The sequence below is a fragment of the Pseudophryne corroboree genome, chromosome 9 (assembly GCF_028390025.1).
Source record: "Pseudophryne corroboree isolate aPseCor3 chromosome 9, aPseCor3.hap2, whole genome shotgun sequence".
Taxonomy (NCBI): Eukaryota; Metazoa; Chordata; class Amphibia; order Anura; family Myobatrachidae; genus Pseudophryne; species Pseudophryne corroboree.
In genome coordinates, this window is record NC_086452.1 from 193,558,156 (window position 1) to 193,575,764 (window position 17,609).

The following is a 17,609-nucleotide window of genomic DNA, read 5'->3' on the forward strand; positions in this document are numbered from 1 at the left end:
TAATGCTGGTATGTACCCGATGAGTGGAGGGATGTATAGCATCGAGGATGCAATGCTTAGTTCCTCCCTCCCATATTGTTTCTACATGTATAAAAAAAAATCTACAATAAAGAAAAATGATAGGGGTGTAACTAAAAGACAAAGAAAAGTGAGCTTCAAAAAGTGAGCACATGCCAAATGGATAGAACAAAATTAAGCTGATCTGGTACAATAACGATGTTGGTTACTGTATTCTGGATCTCTCAGGAGAAAGTGTTTAAGTCACAGTCTCCAAATTAAATGTAAGTTTATATATAAGGACACAGAAATTATTCTTTGTATCTCTCAAACATGTCAGCCCCTTTCTGATTCCTTCAAATTAGTGAACCTGGTGCTCATGAGTGCAAACAAAAAGTGGTAGCTGCTTAATCATAAACTTTCTATGGGCAGATGTTGGATTGAATGACATCATCAGACAATAACCTTATCTATTAAATAATAACTAACTTAATTTATCTGGAAATAATGACACAGACCACTGAAATGCCATTCATATCAGTCAACCGTTATTTATTTATAATACTTAAACTAAGTATGGTGGCAAATAAGAAAGAACGGCCAGATCACCAGTGACATTACAACTTATTGCAGCAACACATGTCCACAACATGACTTTATATCACTCATTGGCTACGCCAATAAATGCTGAGGCTCCAACTCTCTTCCCAATACACCATAATAGGGCCGGCCAGACAGCCAAGCCCAATGACCCCCGGTAAGGAAGGCCAGAGTTTACAAGTATTGGGCAAAGAGCACCCTCCGAACAGCAGCGCAATAGCCACTGTAACTGCCGTTCTTTCCCACCACCCACAGGTTGACAAACCCCAACCGGTAAAAAGAAAAAACAGATGGGGCAAAAAGGTGACTTGGGGAGGGAGGGTGGGAAATCCAAAAGAGAAAGAGGAAGAGGAATACGCCTTCCTCCACAAAATGTCTTCTAGCTCCTCCCTAAACACTCCCACTATTCTAATAGCTTCCTGCTCCCAACCTGTTAACTGTTTGCTTACCTAACTAAATTGTGCAAGGATTATACAATCCTACTACCTTGAAGTTTACGGTCACTTGTGCTATTTAGCACTCGCTCTTCATAAACTTTCTATCGTCAAAAGTTGGATTGAATGACATCATCACACAATAACCTTATCTATTAAATAATAACTAACTTAATTTATCTAGAAATAATGACACAGACCACTGAAATGCCATTCAAATCGGTCAACAGATATTTATTTATAATACTTAAACTAAGGGGCCCTACACACTCGGCGATGCGCCGCCGAGGTGCCCGACGGCCGATACGGCCGACGAGCGACCCGGCGGCGGGGGGGCAGTGACGGGGGGAGTGAAGTTTCTTCACTCCCCCCGTCACCCGGCTGCATTGAAGTGCAGGCAAAAATGGACGAGATCGTCCATATTGGCCTGCATGCACAGCCGACGGGAGACCAGCGATGAACGAGCGCGGGGCCGCGCATCGTTCATCGCTGGAGTCTCCACACTGAAAGATATGAACGAGTTCTCGTTCATTTATGAACGAGATCGTTCATATTTTTCAGAATATCGGCCAGTGTGTAGGGCCTATAAGTATGGTGGCAAATAAGAAAGAACGGCCAGATCACCAGTGACTTTACGACTTATTGCTGCAACACATGTCCACGACATGACTTTTTATATCACTCATTGGCTACGCCAATAAATACTGAGGCTCCAACTCTCTTCCCTATACACCATAATAGGGCCGGCCAGACAGCCAAGCCCAATGACCCCCGGTAAGGAAGGCCAGAGTATACAATGTATTGGGCAAAGAGCACCCTCCGAACAGCATCGCAATAGCCACTGTAACTGCCGTTCTTTCCTCCCGCCGCACACCAGCCCAGCAGGAGCCAGTGCCGCCACCATACTCTAACTCACTACCACTACACAACCTGAACTAAGCACTAACAAACTCAAACCAAGCTATTGAGCACAAGAAAAATGTTTTCCAAAAACAAACAAACAACCTTATCAGTCAAATGGACGCCGTCTGGTCTATATAAATGGGCATCCCGAAAATGAATAAGTGGGTGGGAGACTACTGCACCACCAAGACCTAAAACTCTCCTGCCAACAAGAACATTAATCTTGCGCTGTGACTTGTCCAACACAATGCCAGGCAGCGGACTACGCCAAACCTGATGCGGTATGACCGCGGACCAAACAATCTGACACCAAGGTCACCAAGGATGACCTACTCCAAATCACGCACCATCCAGTGGCATAACTCAAGAGAGGGCAAAGCCCCAATGTCATTACCCCCTAGGTGAATGACCAACACTCCTGGAGGGCCATGGGATTTAACGTGTAACATCAAGGCAGGCAAGAGTTCCTCCCATCTCATCCTCCTATGTCCTAACCATTTAACCTATTGCAAAACAGGAAGAGAAGCCGAGTCAGTGGCAAACGCAGGATTTGCAAGGGGGGGTTTCCAGAACTGGGCGGAGCCAAGCACGGGGGTGGGGACTGAGGTGACCCAGTATATGCTGGGTCTGTAAAACTAGTGTGTCTGTGTGTGTATATATATATATATATATATATATATATACACATATATATACACACACATATACATATCTACACATATATATATATACACACCTAGTTACCAGCCATGAATTAAAAGCACCAGCACTTTATTCACGCTGTGTCAGTCTCTGAGTGCCGCTGTTTGTTACACAGTTTGCTACCTGCATTAATTCCTCCAGATGGCACCTGAGCAACATATCCATCGCTAGGAGAGTGCCGATCCGACAATTGCAAGTATACACACCTATATATATATATATATATGTGTAGCCCCTGCGAGTCCCTGAACAAAGGTGACCTAGCCGCCCAATAAACAAATGAGTGGCCCAATATCCATATAGGGCGCATGCGGGGCCGGTGCTAGGGTGTTCGGCGCCTCCCTGCAAACTATAAATTTGCGCCCTCCCATATTTTACAAAGGGACAGTGTACGGCAAAAAGGGATGTGGTTTCACAAGGAAGGAGCATGGCCACACAATAGTACCCCCATTTCAAATTACACCACATAGAAGCACAATCTTATTCACATTACTCCGGGCATAGTAGTGCTGTTTATACACATAATGGCCCTCATTCCAAGTTGATCGCACGAAGCTGCTTTTTGCAGCCCGTGCGATCAACTATACTTCGCCTATTGGGGGGTGGGGTTTCCCATAGCAAGGCTGCATTCGCTTGTGCGGCCCTGCTATGGAGAATAAATTTGTGCAGTTTGTAAGTAAGGCTAGACTTACCAGTTGCGACGTTTTCAGCCTGTTTGGTCCTGGCTCTGATGTCAAACACCCGCCCTGGACACGCCTGCATTTCTTCAAACACAACTGCGATTTTCTTACCACTCCCTGAAAACGGCTCCAGGCGCTGTGTTGCCAACCAGGAATGCCCACCGCCAGTCAATCTTCAAGCGATCGCCGCTTCGATCACTTTCTTCTTTCCCTTCGTCGTTACCTGGCGACGGACAACAACGCATGTGCGCATTACGGTTCCCGTGTGTGCGCAGTAGTGAGCCGGCCACAGCTGTGTGAACGAAAGCACACTGCGATCGAGTCAGAATGACCCCCAATGTCCGCAGTAGTGGCGCCGGTTATATACATAATTGCCCCTGTAGTAGCACTGCTTATATTATTATTATTATTACCAATTATTTATATAGCGCACAGATATTCCGCTGCGCTTTACAGAGAATATTTGCTCATTCACATCAGTCCCTGCCCCAGTGGAGCTTACAATCCATATTCCCTATCACATGTACACACAGACATATTCACACTATGTTTAATTTTGTTGGAAGCCAATTAACCTACCAGTATATTTTTGGATTGTGGGAGGAAACCGGAGCACCCGGAGGAAACACACGCAAGTACGGGGAGAATATACAAACTCCACACAGTTAGGGCCATGGTGGGAATCGAACCCATGACCTCAGTGCTGTGAGACAGTAATGCTAATCATTATACCATCCGTACTGTATACACATAATAGCCCCTGTAGCTGTACTGCTTATACACATAATAGCCCCTGTAGTAGCGCTGGTTATATACATAATAGCTCCTGTAGTAGCGCCGGTTACATATAATGCCCCAGTGGTCGAAGTGGACATTTTTAAGTGGGAGTATGGAAAAATGAAGGTTGCAATTCTGCGCGCTCCGGAAAAGGGGGCATCGTCACTTAGAAGGGGTTGTGTCCATAAGTGTAAAGTACCACTCCATATACCCCTTATACACATTATGTACCACAATAGTAGGACCCCTAATACTATATAGTACTCGTGCCCCTTTCACATTATAGCACACAGAATGAGCCGAAATTCACATTATAGCACACAGAATGAGCCAAAATTCACATTACAGCACACTGAATGGGCCGAAGCTCACATTATACCACACGGTATGAGTCGAAATTCACATTATAGCACCCAGAATGAGCCAAAATTCACATTATAGCACTCATTATAGCACACAGAATGAGCTGAAATTCACATTATAGCACATGGAATGAGCCGAAATTCACATTATAGCACACGGTATAGGTATAGCATTATAGCACAGGATGGGAGCAGTAGTTCGGGGCAGTATGGGAGCAGTGGTGCAGAGCAGGGGGGGGCAGTATGGGAGCAGTGGTGCGGAGCAGGGGGGGCAGTATGGGAACAGTGGTGCGGAGCAGGGGGGCAGTATGGGAGCAGTGGTGCAGAGCAGGGGGGGCAGTATGGGAGCAGTGGTGCGGAGCAGGGGGGCAGTATGGGAGCAGTGGTGCAGAGCAGGGGGGCCGTATGGGAGCAGTGGTGCAGAGCAGGGGGGCAGTATGGGAGCAGGCCGGGGGCAGTATGGCAGTAGTGGTGCGGAGCATGGGGGCAGTATGGGCGCAGTGGTGCGGAGCAGGGAGGGCAGTATGGTAGCAGTGGTGCGGAGCAGGGGGGGAACAGTATGGCAGCAGTGGTGCTGAGCAGGGGGGGCAGTATGGTAGTGAAAGGTGCTCGCTAAGTTAAACAAGAATGTCACCTGCTCCCCGTAGATCCTGGGTCCCGGCAGCCATCATTCCCTCCGTGGTCACTGCTCTCCATAGTTCCCATCCGCCGTCGCTCCCTCCGTGGACGGTGGCAGCAGCCTCACACAGGAGCCGCGGCACCGTGTCCCTTTCCTCCATCTCCACACTGCACGGCGCCTCAAGGGGGGGCACATTAATCGGCAGCAGGGGGGGACATTAATCGGTGGCAATCGTGTGAGTGAGGGGTGCACACACCTATGGTCTGCACTGCATACTGCTATTAGTTAAAAAAAAAAACCTTCCGGGTCAGTGGCGAAGTGCCGGTATGCCATACCGTTGCATACTGGCGCAGGCCCTCTTCAACCACTGTAATGCCCTCAGAAGTGCCATTTATATAAATTATGCCCCCCACCCACATACACATAGACAGATACACACACATACATACATACATACATACATACACAAAGACACACAGACACACACACACAAACACTTTTCCTCCACATACCATCTGGCTGGCCACAGTTTCTGTCCTCCTCAGGCTCTGCAGCCTGGTCCCGTGTAGCTCCGCCCCTCGGTGCCGTGTAGCCCTGCCCCCTTTTCGGCCAGGATACGGAGGACACTGTAGGAAGGTAAGGGGAGGCTTCAAGCTGCCGGCGCTGCTGCCTGTCAAATGGTGTGACAGGCACAGCAGCCAGTAGTAGCAGCAGAGGGCCCAGGCGCTGCACAGGGATGCAGTGCAGGGACAGCACCTCTCCCAGCCTGGCGCCTACCTGCACTGCATCCCTTTGCTTTGCTGAGCGGGTAGCGCCGGCCCTGGGCGCATGTCGAGGGACACTCCTGCAAAATAAATGAATACAGTAAGTTAATAATGTAACTAAAGTGTACCCAAACTGACCTACAACATCCGAGAAGGGCGGGCCAGGGAAGGGGAGGGGAGGGGAACGACCTGTCCTGAAGTGAAAACCTGCAAAAGCTGCCACGAGGAGTGCAAGCTAATAGCACCCCCCCCGGTTCTCAGGAGAAAGGCAGGGCAAAACCAACGGGACCCTCACCATCCAAACGGTGACGAGTGGCCAAAAAAGGCTACAGGTTGAGTCCAGTCGAGGAAAACAGAAAAGATGGGGAAACAAGACGGAGCCGAGGCAACTCTTACAGAGCACTGCCAAAAATACTCAGCGGCTAAAGCGAAGGCACCTCAACACCGACTCGTCTGTCCGCCCTCCCGTTGCTCCCCGAGTGAACTGAAAATAAAACAAAATGCATAAAAATTAGCCAAACCAGAAAAAAAGCCAATCTGAAACAGGAAAATTTTATTACCTGACATAGCGTTTGTAGGCATTGGATTTCCAGTGACCAAGCGATTTAATCTCAGTCTCTGAATAACAGTGATGGCAACAATCCCAACGCAAGGAGGCACCTCTTAAATACCCACCGGAATTGGTAAACCGTCAACGGAGAACCATCGAGGTGGATGAGCCATGCTCCGCCAGCACGCGGCCTAGAGTCACCATACACGTGTGCTAAGGTTACAGGACAGACGCTGGTGTTAGAGTAGTCAGGCAAGGTTGCCCCAACTGATCCGTCTTAGACCGGCTTAGTTTACACATTACCGCATCTGCCAGTAACACCTGTTACTTAAGCAAAGGTGGAACTGCTGACCTAGAGGGTGCCACCAACTCGCTGATCCGAAAGGTTCCGTGAAAAGACATTGCAAAGATGAGCCGGAAAAGCAACACCTCATACTGCGAACCGCAAACGGACAGTATTACATCCATCAAGCTACCCAGCAACGCAACCGATAAAGGATGCCTGCTATCCACAGACACAGGAGCGCCACACGCCCAGCCATGCAAAAAGCGTCTCACCAAAAAGCTTTTTAGTGAAATTGTGTCTACACTGTAAATGCAGAAAAAAGGAGATTCCTGCAAACAACTGCCCGACAACAGTGCGTGACCTCCGAGCTATGTACATACGCCAGATAAAGTCTAACATTAAACGAAAGGTAGGCTTACCTTCATTCTGCCTGTGCGCAATAAATGCCTCCCACCGATTGTACGCTGCACGATACTTCTCCAAAATGGCAGGAGACACACACTGGCTCGCCAAAGCAGTTATCCCTGCCATATAACCTGCCAACAATAAGAGGGGCAAACGTCACCCTTAAGAGCCGCAGCAGGAGCCAATGCATGAAACCTATCCCACTGTCACCTAGAAAGTGCATCGGCAATGCAGTTGTCTACCCCTGGAACATGCCTCGCCACGAAGCGCACATTAAGACGCAAGCAGCCCAAAACCAGATGACCTAACAAGCGAAGAACTGGGAGTGAGGATGACCTCTGACTGTTGATCACTTGGACCACGCCCAGATTGTCACACCAGAACACCACATGCTGGTCTCTGACCCGCTCGCCCCACAGCTCCAAAGCCACTACAATGGGAAAAAGTTCCAGCAACAAAAGGTTTCGGGTCAAGCCCAATAGAAACCATGAGTCAGGCCAAGGGGCAGCTGACCAGGCACCATCAAGGTATACACCGTACCCCCAGGAACCCAACGCATCTGTGAACAACTGTATCCCCAGACTGTGGACAGAATCTGACAGCCAAATGGAAACTCCATTAAATTCACGTATAAATTCACGTAGGAAGGCATCCCAAACTCGCATATCCCTGCAAATCTTGGATGACAACCTAATGAAGTGATGTGGCCGACGCACGCCAGCCATCGCCCTCTCCAATTTATGGCAAAAAACCCTACCCATGGGAATTACCCTGCAAGCACAATTGAAAAGACCGAAAAGGGATTGGGACTGGTGCAAGGTAACCTTGCCACCTGCCAATGCCCGCTCAATCCCCTCACGCAGTTTGGCAACTTCGTCTACTGGCAAATGGCAGCACCTTGCCACAATATCTATTTCTATGCCTAGATACGAGAGGCAAGTGCAGGGACCCTCACATTTTTCCGGGGCGAACGGAACCCCAATCTCTGAAAAGAGTTCTTTCAAGGAGAACAGCAATCGCGCACACCTGTCCGAATGAGCAAGTTCCACGCTCAGGAAATCGTCCAGCTAGTGGGCGACTCCCATTTCGCCCATCCCAGTGCAAACGCACCAATGAAGAAATTAACTAAAGGCCTCAAAAAAAGCGCAGGAGACCGAGCAACCCATGGGCAGGCATTTGTCAATGTCAAATCCGTCGTCCAGTCGAAAGCCCATGAAACTAAACGAATAAGGGTGCAATGGCAACAGACGAAATGCAGACTTAACATCAACTTTGCCCAATGACGCATGGGAGCCCGCAGCCAGGCCCGGCACTACCCACTCAGCAAAAGGATGCTTTGCAGGGAGATGCTGTGCTGGATAGGCACTCTCCCTGCTCTGCATCCCTGTGCTGAGGTCCCTGCTGCTGCTGTCAGCTGTCGCTGCACTTGTCACACTACAGACACAGGCAGTGGCGTCGGCAGCTTGAACAGTCCGCAACCTCTCTCCCTTCAGCAGTGTTGAGGATGGAAAAAGAGGGTGGAGCTACATGTCTGGATGGGGTGGAGCTACACGGGTCAGAGGGGTGGAGCTACAGGGGACCAGGCTGTGAAGAGAGAGAGGATGCTGCTCCTGATTCAGCCATTCAGACTTAGGTGAGTGGAGAGAAAGAAAGAGTGAGTGAAAGTGTGTGTGTGTGTGTGTGTGTGTGTGTGTGTGTGTGTGTGTGTGTGTGTGTGTGTGTGTGTGTGTGTGTGTGTGTGTGTGTGTGGTGGGAGGATTATGGCACTAATATTGGGGGTATTATGTATAACTACTACTAGGGGCACTATATTTCTAAGTGGTGCAACTACTGGGGACACTGTGTATAAGCAGCACAACTACTGGGGGCACTGTGTATAAGCAGCACAACTACTGGGGGCACTGTGTATAAGCAGCACAACTACTGGGGGCACTGTGTATAAGTTTCACTACTCCTGGGGGCACTTTGTGTGTAAGCGACGCTACTACTGGAGGCACTACTACTGGGAGCGCTACTACTGGGGGCACTATGCGTGTCAGCGGCGCTACTACTGGACGCACTACTACTGGGAGCACTACTACTGGGTGCACTATGCATGTCAGCGGCGCTACTACTGAGGGCACTGTGCATGTCAGCGGCATTACTACTAGGGACACTATGCATGTCAGCAGTGCTCCTATTGGGGGTACTATGCGTGTCAGCGGCGCTACTACTGGGGGCACTATGCGTGTCAGCGGCGCTACTACTGGGGGCACTATGCGTGTCAGCGGCGCTACTACTGGGGGCACTATGCGTGTCAGCGGCGCTCCTACTGGCGGCACTATGCGTGTCAGTGGTGCTTCTACTACTGGCGGCACTATGCATGTCAGCGGCGCTACTACTGGCGGCACTATGCATGTAATCTGCGCTACTACTGGGAGCACTATGAGTATAAGCGGCGCTACTACTGTGGGCACTATGCGCGTGATCGGCGTTACTACTGGGGGCACTATGCGTATAAGCATCGCTACTACTGGGGGCACTATCCATGTAATCGGCGCTACTACTAGGGGCACTATGCATATAAGTGGCACTGCTACAGGAGGCACTATGCATGTAATCAGTGCTTCTACTGGGGGCACTATGTGTTTAAGTGGCGCTACTGCATGCGGTGTAATGTGAATAGGATTGTGCTACTATGTGAAGTATTTTGAAATGGGGGTACTATTGTGTGGCCACGCCCCTTTCTTGTGAGACCACATACCTTTTTTTCGCTGCATGCTGTAAAGAAGAAAGTATGGGAGGGCGCAAATTTATAATTTGCAGGGGGGCGCCGAACACCCTAGCACCGATCCTGCCCGCAGACCTGACCAATTTCAAAGCATCGTCAAACAACTGATATGTAACAGAGGACAGCGCCTCTGGGATAGCGTCATTAACTGGATTAGCCTATATTTTCCAGGGGTTTTCTTAGAGGCCACCTCAACAGAGGACAATACTAAATTAGGCAAAGGGGGTTCAGCAAAGAGGACGGCCATGCGACCCAGCTGCACCCCCTTGGCTACCTACTCTTTCAGGATGTGGGGAAGATCCCTGGTCGAGCGCAAATTCTGAGGAGCAGATAAAGGGACCTCACCGCTAATGGAAAGGCGAAAACCAATGCTAAAACCCTCCAGCAAGAATGCAGCCTGAGAGTGAAGCGGGTATCAACTGAGCCATTTGCACATAGTATCAACCCGGATGGGAGAAGGGGCTTTACTTAGAGACGTTAACACCGGAGGATCTGCCGCTTGATCCCGCACCAGCAGGCTTGGGGCATTCCTTTGCTGGATGTGCCGCTCCACAACGCAGGCAGCGGTGTAGAAAACGACATTTCGAACTGGATCCACAATTGCCGTTGTTAAAGGCAAAATTACCTTTGGTCCTTTTGCATGGGTTGTTGGAACGAATGGAACCCTTATTGTTTGCTTTCACAGGCTTGGCAGGGGAGTCCACCACAGGCTCGAAGAAGCTCTGCGTAACCACCAAACCTCGACATCCTTCACTCCGAATGCCATGACGTGCAGCCCGTGCTGCTTCTGCCTAAACTCCTCATCATCCTGGAGCCATGCAAAAGGCCGGTCGGAATGGAACAGACCATGAATCATGTGCAGGTATCTCATGATGTTCATGACCTCCTCTGGATGCGTCTCAAGATAACAGGCTGAGAAGGTATAGAACACTCTGAGCCAATTAACATAGGACCGATAGGCATCCTCACCTATCCCACTCTTTTTCTTAGCTGCCACTAAAGCCTTGTTGGTCTTAGATGTCAAAGCAAAGACATCTACGTACTTCCCACTATTGATACAATCCCGTATCCGTGGGTGGAGACCGCGCACTACCTTGGTGTAAGGGCAATTAACTACATTGCTGGGGCTGCCCTCTTCTGGACTACTGTGCATATGGCGGCGCGGACGCTTACCACGTTTGCGGGAACACCCGTGCCTACGGTGCTTACCCTTTGAGAGAGCCACATGCGGAATGCCATTCGCGTCCTCAGCTGCGCCAACCTCCTGACCCTGTTCCCAATCAACATCAGTCTCACCTGATGAAGAGGCTTGTGAATCCTGTCTCGACCGAGGAGGAGGCCAGCTTGCCGTCACCAGAATCGCTCTCCACCATGTCTACCAAATCTGCAACACAAGAGAAAACAAAAGGCGCCTTCGAAGAGCCAGGCAGTTGGCTATTGGGAGATGCCAGCGTGCCTAATCCACTGGCAACCACTGGATGCAGTCCGGCAGAAGAACCTACAGCTGCGCACAACGCCGTCAGTTGTGTGACTAGGGGAGGGGTCAAGGCAGAGCGCAAATCGCCACCCTGACTCACTGATCCATTCCCGGACACATGCCCAGTTAACAGGGGAAGTCCCAATTACTGAAAGAAGAAGCACTGTAACTGCCCCTGAGTCCCCAGCCAGAGGCGTGGGGGTGGTCTGGCCAGCCGTAGGAGCAGCCAAGAGTGCAGGGCCCCTAACAGGAGATTCCCCACTGGCAAGGGGCCGTGCACTGCCATCCTGAAATTGAAGCCCCCGAGCTGGGCGCCTATCCCTATGCCTAGGAGCCGTCTGAAGCAGGTGTGCATCAGCTGGATTGTGCCCAGCTTGACCGGGAGTACCCCATAGGACCTGCCACAGGAGACTAATGCATGTGGCGCCGAGAGCACCCACTGACCAGGAACTACTGCCCAGCGCCTCCTACCACGCTGGGCCCAAGCCTGGGTACCGCGAGACAGGGAGGATAAACTAGCTGCCATCATACCTTTAGCCCCAATATCCCCTGTGGACCTCCCATGGGTTAAATCCCCAACATTATTGTGGACTAAGCCCCTGGAGGCAGACACAACGGGACCTCCAGGAGCTTAGACGAGCTGGGCACGTGTGCGCACCCCCATCACAGCCCCGACTCGCACACCATGTGTAGCAGCGGGAGCTGAATCGGAGGCAGAAGGGGCTCTAGATGGGAAAGCCGGAGCCCTGCGGCGGTTTCCAGAGCACGTCATGGGTCCCTGGTGGCAGCTGCTGCGAGACTGCCGGATATCACCCCTGCACGCACACCCGCTGCCGCAGCCCCGCGTGACCCCACAGAGGAAGGGGCCGGAGGCGGGACTGTCACCGGGCGGGAAGACGGATGGCGGCACTGAGCGGGAGGCTCCGGTGAGGCAGCTGCATCACCAAGGTAGCGGGCAGGCGGGGACGCCTGTCTGCGTGGGCGAGCAGCCATCGCACAGTCAAACAAAGAGGGGATAGTACAATAAAAGAGATTAGAAATAATAAGAAAAAAGGAGTAGAGAAAGGGGGAGATAAAGGAAGAAATACAGTAGTAGAGCAACACTGCAAAAATAGGTAAAAGATAGGTACTCACAGGCAGTAGTATGACCTCCTCAGAGGAAATCCAAAAGAGAAAAAGGAAGAGGAATACTCCTTCCTCCACAAAATGTCCTCTAGCTCCTCCCTAAACACTCCCACTATTCTAATAGCCTCCTGCTCCCAACCTGTTAACTGTTTGCTTACCTAACTAAATTGTGCAAGGATCATACAATCCTACTACATGAAGTTTACGATCACCTGCGCTATTTAGCACTCGCTCTTCATTCCTGGAGATAATTATATATAAGGTGCTAGAAAAGGGGAGGGGTCACAAACAAACAGCAAACATGGGAGGGGGTGCTTTTCACCCCCCTGGTATCCCCCCAGCACACTGAAAATTACCTGTAACAATACCTGAACCTATCTGGTAATAGAATTTCAGAGAAATTGGTCACATGTGTTTGCAAAGACATGTTTAGCTGCTGATCCGCATCAAGGCTTCTCTGATATCAGCAGTCCTAACACTGCATAATAGCAGTGCCCACATAGGGCCATGTGATTTGTCTACAGTAAGGCCTCATGATAAAGGTTCATACAAAAACACATCCAGACAGAGGGCTAGCTTACCTGGGAGCCACCCCTAGGATCTCCCATTAGCACTACACGGATCAGCATGCCTTCCAAATTCTGGGGGGATACCATGGGGGGGGAGCAGCACCCTCCCTCTCTGGGAGGGAAGCATCCTCCCTCTCTATCTGCTGGTGCTCATGAGGTAAGTATAACATTATTTGGACATGCATAACATGCAGAAGGAAAATGAGCTAATAGTACAGTAAAATCTCAAACTTTTTAATTAGAATTATAAGCTACACACTTACAAAATCTACATGTAAGATAAAAGCTCATCTGTAACTACAGTACATTGGTTGTTATTCCTTCATAGCTTATAAAGATAAATCACCTCCTGCCACTGAACATACTATTAATATACAATGAAGGAGTCAGTCAGTTTTCCCTGTTTTGAAGTACTGTAGGTCCTCCTTACTCCATCTCTTATATACATTAGCATAGACATGCACACTATGGCCATTATATTTACACTAGAGAAGAAAACTCATACATTTTAGGAACCACAAATTTACGTCTATTGGGGATGAATGAAATCATTGCAAATCCACTTTATGATGTTTTTAATTAATTCTCTCACAGTAGCTATGTACTCAGGAGGTATAATATAGAGCTGTTTAGCACTGTTCTTGTTCATTGATTTAGAGTGGGGAACTTATGCACTTGCTTTCAACCATGATGTTATGGCTGCTAGGCAGTGGCAGATTTTACCTATGGGCTGCAAGACTGCAGCCCCCCACCCCCCCTACTCCCCCGTAAAGTCCACCACTGCAGTGAGACAGTTGCAGTCCGTGACTGTGCTGGCTACACTTTGACTGGCAGTGACTTCCTATTGTAAGTCTTACCTGTCAGTCACCTGCAGGCAGTCCCATTGGGAGGTGTTTCCTCCCTCTGGGACTGCCACTCTGGGCTGTGATTAGCAGAGACCCAGTAGGAAGCCACTTCCTGCCTGATCGTTAATCCTAGCCGGCTTCTATGGGCTTCAGCCAATGCAGTCTATGGAAGCCGGGGGTTTACACAAGCGCAGTCAAACCACCACTTGTGCACATGTGCCAGTTGCAGCGCCTGTAAGTTCCATTGTGCAGGTGCCAGGACTAGGCTGGCAACAGGGGCTTTCTCTTTTTTCCTTCTCCTCCGGACAAGGCAGAGCATTCAGTGGCAGACCCCTCCTCCACAAAGGCAGGAACTGCTGCTACTGCTAGGTTATCATAAACAGTTCTCCAGAAGCAGAGGAAATATATCATCTTCAAAACCTTCTTCAGGAGCAAATATTATCTTATTTGTATATGCATTACTTATGATACCTAATTAGTTTTGGATTTTACTGCACTAATGGCAGTATGTGTACAGGTTGAGTCTCCTATATCCAAAAATCAGAAATCCAAAATATTCCAAAATCCAAAATGATTAGAGCACAACTGAGATAGTGACATACTGTATTTGCTTTTTGATTGATCAATATACACAAACTTTGTTACATGCACACAAAAATTGTTAAAAAAATATTTTATATGATTACTTTCAGGCTGTGTATAAAAACATAAATTTATTTCATCTTTAGACTTGGATCCCACCCCCAAGTTATCTCATTATGGTTTAAGATATGCCAAAATACAGAAACAAATAAATTCAAAATACAGTGATGCGCTTGCATGTTAGCAGGGGGGGGGCAGGACCCGGCATGCGGGACAGCCTTGGCCTGTGCTAGGTGGCCCACCACATGTTAAAGAAAAGAGTAGTATTTTTGCGATTTTTTGCAAAACTACAACTCAAGCTAAATTAGGCCCGAAATACAGTATCACCTCAGACCAGCAGTGGTCACACGGAACCCTTTCATTTTCTATACTGTTCACTATGCAGTAGTTGGTAGCAGGTAGATGTTTCTAGTGTGTGACATATGTACAGCATACCATGAATCTTCTGAATGTGATCATTTTATGTCTCCTGCAGCTGAGCTATTGAACTAATTTGGTCTTGTTTAATAACCAGTGATATGTTCATAAAAGGGTTATGAGGCTGATTCTGAGTTGAATGTATCTGTTTCCCCAGATGCAATTAGTCAGTTTATCATACAGCACAAACGCAAAAGCTTATTTACACATGTTTGCATATCTCCGGATGATTCTTAGGGTGTGTACACACGATGAGATATTTTTTTTCAATTTTGACTATATAGTCAAAATCGCAAGAAAAGTTAGTGCAGATCGCAAGGTGAAAGTCACCTTGCGATCCCGATTCGATCCCGATGCGCGGTCCCGCCAGGTCGGCATCACAAGAAAAGATAGACTGTGCAGGCAAGTCAATCCTTGCTAGATCGGTGTACTATCTAGTTAATCTCACATGTCAATGACATCTCACATAAGCCAAAATCTCAAATAAGCCAAAATCATAAGTACACATAGTCCATATCTCAAGAAAAGTTAGTCAAAAAACGGTGGTGCTGGGCTCCGGGGAGTTCAAGGGAAATCGCAAGTGAAAATCAGGCATAGCAAGGATCTCACAGTGTGTACACACCCTTAGTAGGACAGATCTTTGGCTATTCTAATCATGATGATTGTGGCTGTGGACGGAAAAACAATGAGTTGTGCGACCTCATGCTTGAAGCTGTATTGAATCATGCATTAGCCCTATGGAGACTTGATTAGCAGATGCTAGTAAATCAGGCTTCTGCAAAAACAACCACTTTTTCATCTCAGAATCAGTCCCTATAACTCACAAGACCAAATCAAATATTTGATTTCATTTCCTAAACTGCACTAGTATAAAATTTCATTTTATTTAGTAGACCCTGTTGCATTACTTGAAAACTGATGCATATGGCATGCTCAGTCTATGAAACATATAAAGTTAATACTGTAGTTTGTCCTGTAACTGTGAATTATTCACGTAGACTTTCCTGTTAATAAATAAAACCCAAACTTAATTTGCAGACTTTGACCTTTGAAAAACTCTTCTCATTTTGTGCTATTGCCGTCACTTTTGCACTGGAATGATGTTCTTCTAAATCAACGGAATAATCTTGAAGACTGAAGAACTGGGATCTTAAGTAATGATGGTGGTGGCCTGTTTCTAGACCTCAATGTAACATCTGACCTACTGTATTTTGCTCCAATGTTGCCATTATAAACTAGTTATGTTATTGTGTAGACCTATTGTTAAATGCATACTGCATTTTTAAAAATCTTGAACAAAAATATCTGAAAAAAAAAAAAAAGAATTCTGGAAAATCACTTTACTCTGTATGTTTACTGTATAATGATATTTACAATTCTTCATTATAGGTAAATGTTATTTAAACTATAACTATCCCTATGTGTTATATTGTATGTGGTATTGTAATACTTGCCTAACATTTAATTAAACTACAGCAACTATTTAGCAATACACTCGCTATGTTGTATACCTTCAATACATGATGCTGCAATATACTCACCTTTGTTAAAAATCAGAATATTACATTTTTTTTCTTTTCTTGGATTACAATATCAATAACAGGGGAACCAATATGTTAAATAAACGAATTAGAATCCCCACAGAAATTTAAATCCCCAAAGGGCAAACTACTCTCCCATCCTGAAAGATTAAAAAACATAAAAACGGCTGGGTCACATCACATTTGAGTCACACAGGACCTACCATACTTTAAATGTATTTCTGTGGCCACAGATATATTAATAAAATAAGGCCAAACGCATTCAAAAGAGAATAGTAAGCAAAGGAAGTAAATGTATGTTGCTGATATCTATGCTATAAAGTTAGTTGTTTGAGAGTGATTGGTTGCTGTTCGTTAATAACAGGAGAGGGTTAGTATAGCAAGCACAAAGTCATATATTCATCTCATCCTTATTATAGGAATTAGACCGTCCTCCACCGTGGTATACTGCATAATTATATCGCAGGATATTTTACACCTATTGGAAGGAGCAATCATTAATACTGGAATGTGCAATTTTCCTGGTCAATGCTGCACCTATTTTCCCAATCTCCGATTCCCAGGGCTGAGACCACTTGCAGTGGGGCAAAAAAGTATTTGGACAGCCACCGATTGTGCAAGTTGACCCACTTAAAAAGATGAGAGAGGTCTGTAATTTCCATCATAGGTACACTTCAACTGTGAGAGACAGAATCTGAAAAAAAACCTAGGAGATCACATTGTATGATTTTTAAACAATTTATTTGTATATTCTTGCGGAAAATAAATATTTGGACAATCAAACAGTTGAACTCAATACTTTGTAATATAGCCTCGGTTGGCAATTACAGAGGTCAAATGTTTCCTGTAGTTCTTGAGCAGGTTTGCACACACTGTAGCAGATATTTTGGCCCACTCTTCCATGCAGATCTTCTGTAGATCTGTCATGTTTTGGGGCTGTCGCCGGGCAACATGGACTTCCAACTTTCTCTGCAGATTTTCTATTGGGTTGAGGTCTGGAGACTGGCTAGGCCACTCCAGGACCTTGAAATGCTTCTTACGGAGCCACTCCTTAGTTGCCCGGGGCGGTGTGTTTGTGGTCATTGTCATGCTGGAAGACCCAGCCACGTTCCATCTTCAATGCTCTTACTGAGGGAAGGCAAAA

At 47.5% G+C, this 17,609-nt stretch overlaps 1 protein-coding gene across 1 annotated transcript in view; it reads left to right on the forward strand.

The window, feature by feature from the left end:
- The window catches only part of LOC134956871 (putative ferric-chelate reductase 1), a 92,194-nt gene extending 75,932 nt beyond the window's left edge, over nucleotides 1-16,262 (forward strand). The window contains exon 5 of the mRNA XM_063938758.1: nucleotides 15,963-16,262. Within this exon, the coding sequence (XP_063794828.1) occupies nucleotides 15,963-16,025 (63 nt within the window). The 3' untranslated portion in view covers nucleotides 16,026-16,262. The remainder of the gene's footprint in view (nucleotides 1-15,962) is intronic.
- Nucleotides 16,263-17,609: the final 1,347 nt, after the last annotated feature.